At 39.3% G+C, this 15420-nt stretch overlaps 1 protein-coding gene across 11 annotated transcripts in view; it reads left to right on the top strand.

Moving 5' to 3' along the window:
- The window catches only part of TCF12 (transcription factor 12), a 158991-nt gene that overhangs the window by 122295 nt on the left and 21276 nt on the right, over nt 1-15420 (top strand). For all 11 annotated transcript variants that reach the window (XM_030281176.4, XM_030281177.4, XM_030281175.4 and 8 more), the window contains 5 exons: nt 6759-6864; nt 7976-8115; nt 8438-8582; nt 10107-10171; nt 14234-14312. In XM_030281176.4, coding sequence (XP_030137036.3) covers nt 6759-6864; nt 7976-8115; nt 8438-8582; nt 10107-10171; nt 14234-14312 — 535 coding nt within the window. The remainder of the gene's footprint in view (nt 1-6758; nt 6865-7975; nt 8116-8437; nt 8583-10106; nt 10172-14233; nt 14313-15420) is intronic.

Here is a 15420-nt window from a genome sequence, read left to right as displayed (position 1 = left end):
ATGCAGTGTGTTGTGATCTGCTTTTTGGTGAACTAGCTTATATTAGGAATTTTTTTGAGAAAATACTCTTTTCCTTGAGAATTTTGAGAGTGTAAGAAGCTTTTTATAAACATGTTGCTGATGAGCACATGTGTATAGATGAAAAATGCACAGAGGTGCGGGGAGAGCTGGGTATGTTTGGGGATTTTTTTAGCGCAGCAATTGCCGCTCTGGCGGCCGTCACTGAGCGTTAGGGCAGAGCGGAACGTTCATAATCCGGCATGATGCTCAGAGGACACGACAGCCTGCCTTGCTGTGCCTGATATGCAGTAAATAATGCACTACGGCTTCTAACGTCCATGTAAAATGTTTTCGGTTTGTAAATTTTGGAGCAACCAGGTGCTAAGATTCAATTTTGCTTTTATTAGTATTGGGCCAGCTAGTACACAGGGAGGAAGGTACAATTAAAGCTGTTCTGTACCATATGCTGCCCACAGCAACTTACGCAAGGTCAAAGCTAACATTTGTGAGTCAGGACAAATATAAGATCATCTGGAAAATCTCTAGGGGTACGCGGCTGTGGACATTGAATAAAGAGAGGTAGTAAACACTGGTCAGCTGGATTTTTATTTCTTTCTGTTTCTCGCTCTTTTCTTTCCCCTCCCCATCCCACTGAAAAACGATGAGTTACAAATCATCAGCCCAAGAGAGTTTTCCCTGCTCCACTCCATTGGGTTGAACTGCCAATCTGCAGAGCAGTGGTCCCCTGCCAGAAGGGTGTCTTGTCTGCAACAAGCTTTATTAATGCTTTAAAGTGAAGGTTATGTCCATTTCCTTGGGCACATGACAGCAGCAGGGATGGGCTCAGGTGCTGTATGGGCAGATCTGTATTGCTCAGAACGTGCGCACCAAAGAGGAACAGGCCTCGTTTGCTCCGTGCCTTGGCTCCCATTAGCACGTGCACAGCAAGGTCTGTCTGGAGAAATACAATAGTCTGTGCTGGAGGTGCACAGCCAGAGAGTGGCTTCAGAGAAGAGGGGGACAAACGGAAAAGACGGCCTGTATCCACTGCTGCGTGTTTCTGGGGGCACTGCCTCCCACAGCTCGAGCAGCCTTCTGGAATAGGGGAACAGGTTAAGAAACAGGCGGAGTAGTTTCAACTGTTCTGGTTTTTGTTTCCTGAAAATCTGAATTCAATCAGGAATTTTTGAAGACATAGTTGCATGTGTCCCTTAGTGACAGCATGATTTGAAGACTGTGGTGAAGAGATTTTGCTTAGGAAATAAAATATAAAAAGAATCTTCAAGCACTATATAAACACATATTTCTTCCTAATGTTTTTGCCGCCTTAGCTTCTTTTTCTTCCCCTCTCTAGTTCACACTACGATAAAAATAAAAACGAATAATAATAACAAAAAAAACCAAACCAGGCCCAAAGGTTTCTCTATACTGAATTTGAGATTTTTGCTAAGTTTGTCTCTTGCTTTTTAACATGACTTTAAAATTGTCATTCCCTAGGGAAGAAGCTAGGAAGTGCTTCTGCTATGTATCATTACAGTGGGATTCTGCATTTCAAAAATACCCAAATAGGCATGTATAGCATGCCTAAACTGCATAAACATTTATTTAAGATGGAATTCAGTTTAGCTACTCTAAGAAGTTTGAATTTTATACCATCCTTAAAAAATATGGTTTGATTTGCAGGCAGGACTGTTTTCTTAAAGGAGTCTTTTATTTTCATTTTGGATGGTGAGAAGGGTTTTTTAAATGCATGAACCTTTACACCTGGTATTGGAAACAAAAGTATGTTTGAGGATGTGGTGATACTGACTTAGTACACTAGGACTCTTAATTTTATCTTCTTCCTTAAATATCAGACAATAATTTAGACTGGATCTTGGGTTTAGTTGGGTTTTTTTTTTTTTTTTTGAAGCTTCTGTGTTGCTGTAAAGAGGAGTATGGAAAATTATAGTTAGTATTCTACATTTTCCTTAACTTCTAGTATATGATTTTGTAAGAAATACAATAAACATGAAAACAAGTTTCCTTTTCCTAGAACTGCCTTTCAGCAAAATTAGCTTTTGCTGCAAAACCTGCAGATAATACTCTGTAAAGTTCTGCCACATGTACAAATCATTCATCAGTGCTCACTTGCATGACTGATGCTGATGGAATGCAGATAGGCTACTTAGCAGAGTTTGCAAGCTACAGAATAGGTTATTCATCTTTACTGGTTTCAAAAAATTCTGTCTCAAGCAGTTTGACAAATATTTTCCTGAACTTCCAAGAATTGCTAATAACTATGCTTAAATGAGTAACATAATTCATAAACAGTGTGTGTGATGGGAGCCTTGGTCTTGAGATAGCATGAGCTCATCGGAAGTAGGTTTGGTTGCTTCACTGCTGTTTTTTTAATCTGCTTTTAACATTAATATTAAACATTGATAAATATTTGAGAATTTGAAACAGGAAAATTGCCTGAGAGGATGGATGCCAACAGGACTCCAAGTGTTATATTTATTAAATGCATTTATAGAACAAGCCTTGGAAGTTTTATGTAGCATAAAATTTGGTAAACCCAGATCTTCAAATTACTGTTGAAGTTATTGGCACTTGTATTAGTAAACAGAAGCAACAGTGAGTAATATTTGAAATGTTTTAGATATATTAGGTCCATATAAGTTTCACCGTAGTGTTCATTACCTGTGGTAATCACCAAGGCAGATTTCAGAACTGATGATACTTTTGTTTTGATTAACAAATTAAAAAAAAAAAACCCAATCAAAAATATGATGTTGTATGGCTAATGTCTCTTCAGCTCTGAAGTCAGGCCCCACCACTACCCCAGATAAAGAAATCTGTGTTGTCATCCTTCTTTTCCTGCTGGAGAGACGTAAGCCAATTCAGGGTGCAGGAGAGACTGATGTGGGTCTCTGCCTTGATGTCCTCTGCAACTCGTTTGTCCTGCTTGCCTCAGCAGAGGCTATCAGCCCTTCAGGAGCGCTGCAGCGTTAGGATGGATGTATATATTAGCACAGCTCCAAAAAAAGTCGAGTCCAAGACTTGATAAGTCATGTAAAAAAACTGGTTTTGGCTTGAGTTTATCGGAAGGGAATTTCCCATTCATAATGGGAGAGTGTTTTGCTTGTCAGCATGGAGGCACTTTAGGTGCCTTTGGGCACAGTGCTTTTGAGGGGATTAACGATGGGCTTCTCTTCTACCTGCTGGAGACAGCCCTCTTCAAGGTGACTGCAAACAGGCTGACCTTTAAACAGTATTCCTTCCTTGTCTTAGTGGGAATGTCAGCCAGGAAAAACTGGTTTGATGCCTCCTGGATGTCAGTGTTATCAGTTTAATAGCTAAAAGAGGCTGTCTTGAACAACCACGTCATATTTTTAACTGCCTTACTCAGCTGTTGCAGAAGAGAAAGCCCTTTAAGTAGGACACAGAGTCCTACTGGGGAGCCTCTGCACAGCCATGCCAGCAGCCGTAGGGGTACATTTGGCTGGTAGGGGTCCCACTGCTTGTGGGCCTTTCAGAGTGAACAGACTGCTTGCCCCGATGCATTGCTTCCCCACTTAAAAATAAAATTTCATCCTTTTTGTCAACTTTCTTATTTATAACCTTTGTACTTTGCATCTCATAGACTTTGGGTTAATTTTAGTAAAATTTCTCCTTTGCTTTTAAATTTTGTTTGTAGTAACGCAGCACAAAAATTATGATTAGGTCATTAACCAGAAAAAACCCGGCGCTCATCTGCAGGTGATCAGATGACATCAGAGGCCTGGTTTTAATTTGTGGGTAGTTCTGATTGTAACTAAAAGAGACTCGCTCCTTTTGTGGAATTGGCTGGCTATTTCCCCACATCTGGAGTTAATGAAGTCTTTGAGACCACATCAGTTGTGTTTTGCCGCAAGAACCCTTTGATCTGAAAAATCTAGACTGGCACAAGTGCAGCTTCATAACATTGCAGCTATGTTTTTGCAAGCTATAGTTAAGATACCAAAACAAGCAGAAACTATATGAAGTTATGTGTCTGTGCTAAGACTTTCATGTAGCTGTTTGGAAGGGCCTCTTTTACGTTTATATAATTCATAACATTTTTATTATGTTAATGGCTTGTACATACATATTTGTAAATTATACATTTGTAGGAGTTTTTAATTCCCCTTTTGAGACAGTGTTTAATCAGTTTTTATAAATTGCCCAATTATGTAAAATGTTCAAATTTCATTCTGAAGCTTGTGTTTACAAATCTCATCGATAACGTTGCAGTTTAAAAGAAGTAGAATTCGTCACTGTAGGTGACTTCACATTAATCAGTGTACATCTGCATGGCAGTGCTAAATGTCATAAAGCTTTGTTTCCACTGCTGTCCTGTGACAGTGATAGATTATCCATCAGCTATAGCATATGCTGTGTTATTCTGCACAACAGAGAACTTGTAAATTAAGCCCAGTTTTACCTAATATGTTTGCAGTCTTATGAGTGCGAGTATTTACAATTTGACAGAGTGACATTTCTGTTAAAATATGTCCCAGGCATGGAATATACATGCATTCATCATATAGAGTAAATACATATGTACTGCGAACATTGCTCAGAATGTATTGTCATTCTGTCACTCAGGTCTAGTAAGCATCTCTATTTTACGTCTATTCCATAAACTGAAAAATTTCGAGTAAAATATTGAGCAGCTTTCTGAAAAAAAATTTCATTTGTTTTCAATAAAAACCAATGGTAAACAAGTACATAACTTAAAAGTTTTGAGTTTTCCACTTGACTCCTCCAAACTAGGTGTCTGTTTACCTGCTGCCCTTTTCATTACATGGCTCATCCAGACAGCTGTGCCCGTGCCCTGTGCCCTTGTCCCGGTTCCACCGTTGTGGAATTGCAGGGATTTTGCTGCGGTGGTGTTGCTGTGAACCGAGGCCGAGCGCAGTGCTGGGAGAGCGCAGTGCTGGGAGAGCGCAGTGCCGGGAGAGCGCAGTGCCGGGAGAGCGCAGTGCTGGGAGAGCGCAGTGCCCGGAGAACGCAGTGCCGGGAGAGCGCAGTGCCGGGAGAGCGCAGTGCCGGGAGAGCGCAGTGCTGGGAGAGCGCAGTGCCGGGAGAGCGCAGTGCTGGGAGAGCGCAGTGCTGGGAGAGCGCAGTGCCCGGAGAGCGCAGTGCCCGGAGAGCGCAGTGCTGGGAGAGCGCAGTGCTGGGAGAGCGCAGTGCTGGGAGAGCGCAGTGCCCGGAGAGCGCAGTGCCGGGAGAGCGCAGTGCTGGGAGAGCGCAGTGCCGGGAGAGCGCAGTGCTGGGAGAGCGCAGTGCTGGGAGAGCGCAGTGCTGGGAGAGCGCAGTGCCTGGGTGCGGGTGATGTCAGAGGCGCTGGCTCAGGCACATCCCGGCCATTTGTTCCCACAACAGCAGGGCTGCAAAAGCGTTCGGCGGCGGGAGGAGGGGGATTGGGATGCAAATGGAGCGGGACTTGCCCACTTCTCTATCCTCAATGTCCCTATCAGAACAGTCAGCCTCTGGGAGGACAATGGTTCTTTTTTTAGGGGAACTTAGGCTTTTTTGTTGGTTGGCTTGATTTTCCTGGCCCTTCTCTTGCTTGGTAAACAACATCTCAGAAAGACCAGGGAGAGTTTGAATGCTGTAGAAACATATGTGTGTCTGTACACGCATGGGGGAGGGGGGGAATCAAAATAATCACTTTTGAATCTTAGGGCATAGTGCACTTTTTAAGTTGCATTATATAAGCTTTAAAGTTGTGAAATTATTCATCGTATATGTATTTATGAAGTCGTCTGTATTTAACAAATAAACAGTTAAAATTACCACATTATTTGCTTCGTAACAAAAAGATGCTCCAGTTTCAATGTTATGTTTTTATATATTTTGCTGTCATATATATTGATTTGCTTTTTATTTATCTCCTAATACACACTAATCATTGCAATATTCGGTATAGAACAACTAATTATGAGTAAAGTCCTTGACTTTGTGAATACAGGGCCTTGTTCATTTTACTGAACTTATTCCTGAATGCACTTTATATTTCTTGTTAGAGTTGCTACAGTGAAAGGCTTTGAGTCATTCTGTTTGTTTGGTATCTTATATTTTTAACTTGAAAAGAAAATTTATTGCTCACAAGTTGAGAATGGGCATTCCGCTGGTGTGTTAACACTGAAAAAACAATAGTATTGCTTTTCTTTAATGCTAGGCCAGTGTGAAAATTATGTGCTTGCTGTTGCAGTTTTAAGATTATTCCTGAGGACATGCATGTGTGTCTTTCTGATGGCTCTCCAAAGGCGTGCGAGTTTCTGAATGGATGATAAAACGGCTGCATTAAAACCTTTCCATTTGTCACTGGATGTTCTTTTCTTTCTGATTGTTGGGATGCCAGCTAATTAAATATTCAAATAGGCATACAGTTGTTTTAAAATAAAATTTGTTTTGGGCCCAGTTGTTTTATCTTGCTTTTTTATCTTGAGCAACAAGTCTGTGCGAGTCATGTACTTAGAAAGCAAAATCAGCATTCAGGCTTTTATCAGGCCACCTGGCTGAGTTGGCACACCAGAAAGTGTGTTGTTAGGATCATTCTACTGTAGTTCCTCTGTACTGTGGCAACTTGCTAAAAAGCAAATAAAACAAGGGCAACAAATGCTGCGGCTTGCTACACTGTTCTTTTTTTATTTGTGCTTTCTCTCTCTATATCTGTATGCTGTTGTGGTTTTTTTTATGCATGACACCCAGTTGTTGCTAACCTGCTTTTATTGCCCTCCAATATGTAGGTGTATGCACCATCCCCGAGTTCTGATGATTTCAACAGAGAATCTCCAAGTTACCCATCTCCTAAGCCACCAAGCAGTATGTTTGCTAGCACTTTCTTTATGCAAGGTGGGTAAAATGTCACTTGTCCTTTAGGCAGAAATCTGCAGTCAGACACTGTTTTACTGGGTGAATGGAGAAGTGTAAAGAGAGCATATTGTGCTAGAGCTTATGGTTAAGTTTTATATACTTCTGAAACAGTTAGATGAAGGGAACTGTCGTTGATGTAAAGTTTTGCTCATGACATTAATTGCTGACTGAAATTTAAAGGGATTACACACCAGGCCAGATGGACAGAATTCCCATCCTTTGATTTGTAGGGGCTTCAGAGCAGCACACTGGAGTGATAGAGAAAAATGAGGTGGGGGCTTATTGACTCTTCTGGAATTTGACTGTACAATATCAGCTAACAGTCTTATAGTCTTAAATGCTTTTATATCCAGCATGCCAGAAAAAAAGGGGTTGCACTGAACGAAACAAGAGCAGAATCCATTTCCTCAGCCTCATGTCACACAATTAGCTCGTGCTGCAATCTGGTGAGGGTTTGGAGCACATTGAGAGCTCGGTGTCTCAGTACGGGAATTCACAGAGCACTTCAGTTTGTGCTGCAGAAGGGAAACTGCACTGACACACAGGCTAAGATTTATGTAATGTAGTAATTTCAGCTACTTAAATCTGCTATTTTGAAATGGTTTTATATTTTTGTGGTGCTAGGGTATCTCAGACTATAAATTGCTTGTTGTAGGTAAATAGATGTTTCTCAGTGTATGTTTATGATGAGTTCTGTTTGGCCAAACTTCTTACCCCTCCACCTCCTTTTTTATTATTTCTTTCAGTCTGGACTTTTTATCAACACTCTTGATTTAAATCTGGCCTTACTGAAGGTCTGTGTAATTAGCAGAAGTGCGTGGTATTTTCTCAGCTGTGGTTGGATTATATTTCAGCTATAAAGCCTCTGTTGTTTCTTTGGTTTTTTAGAAATAAATATAGCAACAGTGTGGTGGTATGAAAATAGAAGATGCAGTATAAACTGGTCACCATTTCCTCACTGATATTAGTCTCAGTGACTGAATTCTGTATTTGTTTAAAATAATCTTGTAAAGGAACAGAGAAATTAGTATCCTTCGTTAAATGTATTTTTCTTGTTTTCTTTTTTACTGAAAAAATACTACCAAAAAAGATGGGACCCACAATTCTTCTGACCTCTGGAGTTCATCCAATGGCATGAGCCAGCCTGGCTACGGTGGGATGCTTGGAGGCTCCTCTTCCCACATGTCCCAGTCCGGCAGTTACGGCAGCCTGCACACACACGACCGTTTGGTAAGACTCAGCACACATTAATCTGTTTATAGTCATGTATGGAGATCTAACTTATGAGAATTAACTTTTCATTTTCTGCTCATGTATGTCAGTTAAAAACCCAATTAGAAATCCCAAACTTTGTGTATTATTAGATTTATGTTCTTTTAATAATGTCTGTTCTATAAATAAAAATCTGTCGTTGTGTAGTGGTCTGTTCAGAGGTAGGATGAGTCCCTTTCTTCTGTAATAAAGAGCTGGGTATTACATGTTTGGTATCTTAAAATATCAACACTTATTTAAGGACTATTTAATGTCTTATGTCTGCTTCTCTTCTCTCCAGAGCTATCCCCCGCATTCAGTCTCACCTACAGATATAAATGCCAGTCTTCCTCCAATGTCCAGCTTCCATCGTGGCAGTACCAGCAGTTCACCTTATGTAGCTGCCTCACACACTCCACCTGTCAATGGATCAGATAATATTCTGGGTAAAAAATTCTTCCTGATTTTTTTTTCATTTTGCAAGAAAATGAAATTTAGGGCTGCATGACACACAAAATTAGTAAGATTTAATTTATAGCATGTTTATAGATCAGGAAAAATTCACCACTGTGATATTTCTGTCCTCAGTATGGCTGAGTTAAGGCAAATTGTTTTTCAGTCAGCTTAAGACTTACCCATTTATTTGCTTTCACAGTCAAGCCTGTGCTCAGGGACTGGATGTGTGTGACTTAGTGGCCACTGTCCCTCCATAGTTCAGTACATGTGCATGTCCATATAGGCTGTTGTGGCCCTGAAGTTTTCAGAGCTGCTGTGTCACCAAAGCACTGCTCTGGAGAAAGGCAGGAAGGCTGCTTCTTAGGAGAGGTTGATAAAAGTGCATCGTAAATTCCTCTCTTAACAGTTTTAGAGATTACAGAGTAGCCAGTATGGTGCCTGGTTTAGTCTCCTCTGTGCTCACCTAGGAAGCAAGAAATACAGGATGATCATCTGTTCCTTGCACATATTTGCTCGTCTTGAGATACAGCTGTAGAAGTTAAATGCTTGTAGATGCTCCTTGTCCATTCAACGGGATTTGCACTTAGCTTCATTCTAAGGAAGTGGAATTTAGTTAGGGTGACTATGTTACCTTTGATTTGGGAACATGCTTTACGCCAAGATCTTTAAACAGAACCCAGTTAATGAATCTGCATGGGAAATTCAAGCTGGAAAATCCAAGTTTGTCACAAACTTGGAAACGGTGAACGTTGCATTATTTAGATTTCTGATGTGAATGGCTTACATTCACATTCAATTCATTTTTTGGCTTTAGAAGTTGATAATTGGAGAAAGAAGATTTGCTTTTAAAGGATCTGTCTTCTACAGCAAAGCAGATATTTCTGAGGATTCAGTTCCTCTCTGTGTTTCCAATTGGCAGGGCTTCAGACTTCCTCTTGGCTTAATGGTGTGTGGAGCAAAAGGGCACGCAAAGCTGCTGACATGCAACTGAGAGCAGGGGTGACAGAAAGCTTGGTGCTTTCAGGGACTTTTTAGACTAAAGATGAGAGTACAACACAGGGAATTAGAGCAGGGGGAGCAAGGAGACACACAAGGAACTATTCTGTGAATTTGGCTTTAAGAATTAATTAAACGTGCAGCACTTCAGTGATAGCAGTTTAGAAATAAGCTACAATAATAAAATTTTCTGATTTTTATTTTCTTTTTCATATTTCATTAAAAGTAGACTATGAACCTAGAAAATAATTTGTCTTTTTCTAGCTACTTTCACTTGTTGGTCTTTAAGTTATCACAGTGATACTGTGTTTGACTTTTAAGAGGAGAGCATCTAAATGTAAATCTAATTGTTTTAATTAAATTTTTAAGTCTAATGAGAACTGATTCTATTGACACTGACTTCCTCAGAAAATCCATTTAAAAAGTGGTTGCTCAACTCTATGTGATGAATAAAATAATAAAAGTAAATAAAATTTCAGCTTTAAAAATAAGTGCTGGGTTTACTTTCCACATTACAGGAAACAGAGGAAATGGTGCTGGAAGCTCACAGACAGGTGATGCACTTGGAAAAGCATTGGCATCTGTAAGTAGCAGTTAGAATATTCAGATCTGAAACACATATTTTAATCCATTATTTATGTGTCATTCATTTGATAATATCAAATCAGGAATTTTCACATATGAAGTCAGAACAATGTACTGTGAAGCAATTTCTTATACTAGAAAAATGTCCTTTCAAATGCAAGTGAAAACGCATTTATTTGAAGAAGACTCATTCTGAATTCCTTTTTCCTCAAGTGATTAAAAGATTTAAGGTAGATCTGGTTTAAAAAGCTGGTAATCACAAAAAGTTGATTTTGATATTTTTTCTGTAGTGTTTTAGGTAAAGTCAAATATTTTTAACATTAGTCGTAGAGCAGATCCTGCCTCAAGGTTTAAAATGTTTTCTCAGTGGCCTTATAAAACTGAGAGGTTTGAATGCTGTATTGTGTAGCTATAATCTATGGAACAGCCTTTAGAATGTTGTAGATGTATAAATTTAAACTTTTAACTCCTGTTGGAATAATGTAAAACATGGCAAGTATCTTCAATCTACTGTAAGTTCTGTTTCCATATGCATACATACCGTAATTATTTTTTCATTAGTACAATCAGATGTACTTTTTATAAAAGAATAATTGATACACAGCAGCAGGAATTTCAGAATTGGGAATAGTGGCTGGAGAAGCACTTTGTATTTCTTGTATGGAGGAAACTTTGCAGCCCTAAATGACCGTCCCTGTGTTGGGTTCTGCATCCCTCACCTCATACCAGTGAATGCAAATGTGCATATTCATGCAGATCCTGTTACCCTTGCATCCCTCAGAGGGTCATATGTTAAAAGATTACCAGATCTGATAATGTCTGTAACATCCATATTGGGGAGGAGAACTCTGCCCTACTGGCTTTGAGGAGAAAAATGTTCCTGTTGCTTTTGGGGATTCAGCAAATAGATAACAATTTGGGAGTCCAGAGGGCAGTTAATGCTCTCTTCTGGTCTGTTTGAGACCTGTCAGAAAAGAACAGGGATCATTTTGCCTCCTAGAAATAGCAGTGCTCACATACTCCAGGCTGTTCATTGCTCTGCACATGTATTTGGGTGTCTGCTGTTCTGCAGCCGGAACAAAATTTTGTTGTTAAGTCTGACACACTGGCCAGTTAGACCTGCAGGACTTCGTGACATTTTCCACTGTTCTCCTTTTCTAAATGATTTTCTCATCCTTTCAGGTATTTTTGTCCAAGTCACTAGCTGAGAAAGCCAGGCTGATGTTTTGAGGAAAAACTAAATATATTGCGAGTGGAAGTCAGGGCAGAAATGTTTAATCTAACTGGTGGGTGGGCTCTGGTTGTCATAGAAACTTGTTTCTGTCATCCCGTGTTGTTGCTTGGCAGGAGCAGCCAGGTCATTCCATAAATCATTTCTGTCATAGCTGATGGTGATGCATTCCATCTGCTCTATCAGTGCATGCCATAGTCTGCACACTTCAAATCCCTCGCCTCATCCATCTGCTTCCCCCGCACCCCGCACCACGCGCACCCAGCACACTCCCTGCGCTCCTGCAGCGAGAGCGCGGCTCGCGGCTGGGCCAGGAGGGAGCCGGGCCCTCCTGCAGGTGAAGCTGACACACGTGAATTTTGACAGCTAGGAAATCAAGAATATTTTTCTGTTTGAACAAAGTTTTATTTAAATACTGTGATTGTCGTGCCTTTTTATTTCCACCTTAAGATGCCACTGTGTTCCTTTCTGGTTTGGCTTTAAATGCTGCTGCTGCAACTGTTGAGAGGAATTTCTAGTTCTAAAATTCTGCTGATGTACATCTCACAATAGGCCTTTCATGTGTGAAACATCAGAGGATTCGACATTTGTTCTTCAGTTTAGGTATTAAAGACCATACAGAATAGTATGTGATTAAACATGTAAGGCCAGATAATACATTTGCAAAGGTTCTTTTATTTTAGGTTTAAGCCTGGATAATTGTGGTCTTAATCTCAGGGTAGGCAAGAAAGAGAATTGTACATGAAAGTATTTACACAAAGTTCCCAAAGCCCTGTGGATTATGCATTAGTTTGGATAATGAACTAGTATAGATAGAAAGAAAAGAAAATCTGGGTATTCGTGCCATTTCTAATGTGTTTCCCTGAACATTTGCCAAACAATAACCCTTTAAGATTGTGCCCATGGAGGGTTATATGGCAGGAGAAACATCTGGTTTATTTCATTGCCTAATGCCAAATCAAAACACTTGGTCTTTAATTTAGAGGAGATCAAACAGGAGGACTGTTTAACTTTGTTGATTATATCAGACCTCTTTGTGATAACTTATGTTTTGATTCCTACCTCAGCACTAGGGTAAAGGCCTTTGTACCGTCTTGGTAGTTAAATAGCCACTGGTCCCTTCACAAAAGAAAAGAAAATGTAGGGAAGTTGACTTCTAAAAGTAATTCATGAATTAAGTTTCTTTGTTGCTTTAGACTCAATAACATTAACATAACAAAGCCTAACTGAAATGTACACTGTAGTGTTTAAAAAATTGGACTAACAGCTCCGAGGTTTGGCTCTGCAGGCTCTCAATTGTGCAGCTTTTATCTAAGAGCCTTTTCATTAGACCCTGGCATATTGGCACCCCACTGATTGGAATGGACCATGACTGATAGGAGGAGGAGTCTCATTTGTTGCAGTAAAATGAGTCATGTTACCGTTTAAGCCTGGCAGAAGGTGTCAGGGTTGTTCATCATTGGTCATTTAACAGCACAGCAGCCAGGGACTGCATGCAGAATGAATTCTGACCTCGTATTTTAGTTGGGGCTTTGCTGTACTGTAGATTTTTCCCTGTTATAAAATAAAGCAAAATAAAATTGGCAGGTATGCCTGTGTAAAATGAGAAGTTTCAAAGAAAACTTTGTGTCCTTTGAATTTATTTTAATTTTCTGTATCTTATCTGTCTGAAACTCTCTGCAGTTCTTATACTGACACCCAAGATTTATTTTTATGCTGATGTACAATGCATGAATTTCCTCCGGTAGTATGAGGTAGTTTGTTCTAAATATATTTCCTTTCTAGCATGTATGAAAAGGAGGAAGCATTTCCATTAGGGAACTGATGGTCTTTTCTAATGGAAAAGTACAATATACCAGGAAGGAGCATGTGGTCTATCAGGTCCTGGTTTTGTCAGTTCAGAAAATACAATATGGAACTTAATGAAGTTATTGTCAGCTAAATGCTGAAATGTCATATTGTCTGTGTGAAGAGACATCAACCACACTGCCAGTGAAGATTTTTTTAACTGCCATCTGATGACTAACAAATCCTGGTCTCTGCTCAAGTAAAACAGGTTTGAACTGATGACCTATAAAAATATGTTCTGAAGTCCATAGTCAGCCTCTAAATCTATTCAATTCTCTTCATAAAAGGAATTTTCCCAGTGTCTTGAGATTTTAATTTTTAATTAAAGCTTTAAGCATTATGTCTTCTATTTTTACCAATAGTTTTTAATTTCATTATTAGCAAGGAAAGAATTGAAGTTTAGTATCTCAGAAGGCCAATTGATACTGAAATAAGAGAGAACCATGTTATGTGCTGCAATACATTGCAAGAGGAACAAAATTTCAAGTGTTTTTTGTTTGCTATAAATAAGAGAGCCTGAATGCTTTCTTTGTATTTTGTGAAGGATTAATTTTTAGCAGATAACATGTGTTGACTGCTAAAATCTCTCTCTAAAGTTTGGAAAGCCATTATTTATTGAGATTTTCCTGAAGTTTTGTTTGATATAATTAACTGTGTACTGTGAACTCTTACGTGAATCATTCCCCTGCAGAGACAAAAAGACTGTAACTTCTGCTGCCTTAAATGAGCAGGAAGGTCAGTTATACTTGTGTCACTATGAAATAGAGACTGTGCTTATTTGGACAGCTGCTTGAAAATGAAAGTTCTTTGGACATTTTTAGAGCCTTGAGTGTAATAAAGCAGAGCTATGATTGAAGGATCAAATTGCATTTTTTATCAATCCAGAATCAAGAGTGACAAAACATGAAAAATAATTCTAATAGCTTTTTTTCCTGTGTATTAAAACATATATTGATACAGAATCTCTTTGTCTGTCATCAGATTTATTCTCCTGATCATACCAGCAGCAGCTTTCCATCGAATCCATCAACACCAGTTGGGTCACCATCGCCTCTTACAGGTACAGACTGGCCATTTGTCAATACCTTGTTTGTTGTTTTGAAAATGTCCTGTTTGGAATCACAGTGAAATCAGCATTAACTTCCTTGCATAACTGCTTGTGCATGTTGGTTATTTTTCCATTGTACAAAAGAAGATTGATAAATCCAGATTCTTAGATTTTTGTTAGGGGCACTCACTTGTATCCTGGTAACTTGCTTTGAAAATCAGCTAATTAAAATAATGTTTGGAAGCATTAACTGACTATACATATGTGGGCTACAAAGATATCTGTATGGATTTGCACTGTTTGAGAGAAAGAAGAGTGATTTGATTTGGGTTTTTTTTTAAACTATATGTTAAAGCTCTGTGGGAGCTTTCAGTGACAATCACAGCAGATGTGTGTTCCCTCTAATGAAAATATAGTAGGCTATGAGACTATCCAATTTGTACACAAGATGGCTTTTCATTCATATATTTCATGAATGTTTTCAGTCTAAGGGAGAAGAATTTCTGGCATTTTTTAAAATAAATGCTGTGTATTGCAGCCACCTCTGTCACCTGTGGTTTGTGTGTTTGTAGTGTGAATGTGGGAAGAAGCATTCCAGTGTGGAGATGAACTGTGGGCAGCTGCCTACAGCTATTAGTGGTAGTGCAGCTTTCACAGACACTGTGGCCTCAGCTGTCTAGTAAAAGTTGAACAGCTGTTCTCCATATAGAGAGGACTGTGAAAGCTCCATTGACTTAAATTTGTTGTTTAACAAAGAACTAGAATTACAAGTAAGATGATGTAACTTTAACCCTGTTCTTTCCTATAGTGCAATTTGTTAAATTATTTACCATTTATACAACAATCTGTTTCCCTGTTCTGTGTTGTTTAATATATCCCTGCAGGCTTCTGGCCATTGGTCACTTTTTTGGTAAATGTTGTGCTGCTTATAAAACAATAAAATTACCTTAAGGTGAAAAGGGTACAGAATGAGTTTAGCTGAACGCTTTTGTAATCTAGATGAATAAATTAGTAAAGGTATTGCATGCAAAATGCAGTCATAATCATATGGCTGTGAATATGCATATCTCTATCTGCAGTGTCACTCAAAACCTCCATCATTCATGCTTCACTCCTGTTT

This window comes from Taeniopygia guttata, chromosome 10 (assembly GCF_048771995.1).
Source record: "Taeniopygia guttata chromosome 10, bTaeGut7.mat, whole genome shotgun sequence".
NCBI lineage: Eukaryota > Metazoa > Chordata > Aves > Passeriformes > Estrildidae > Taeniopygia > Taeniopygia guttata.
The sequence above is the reverse complement of the archived record's forward strand: the minus strand, read 5'-3'. Positions and strand labels throughout refer to the sequence as shown.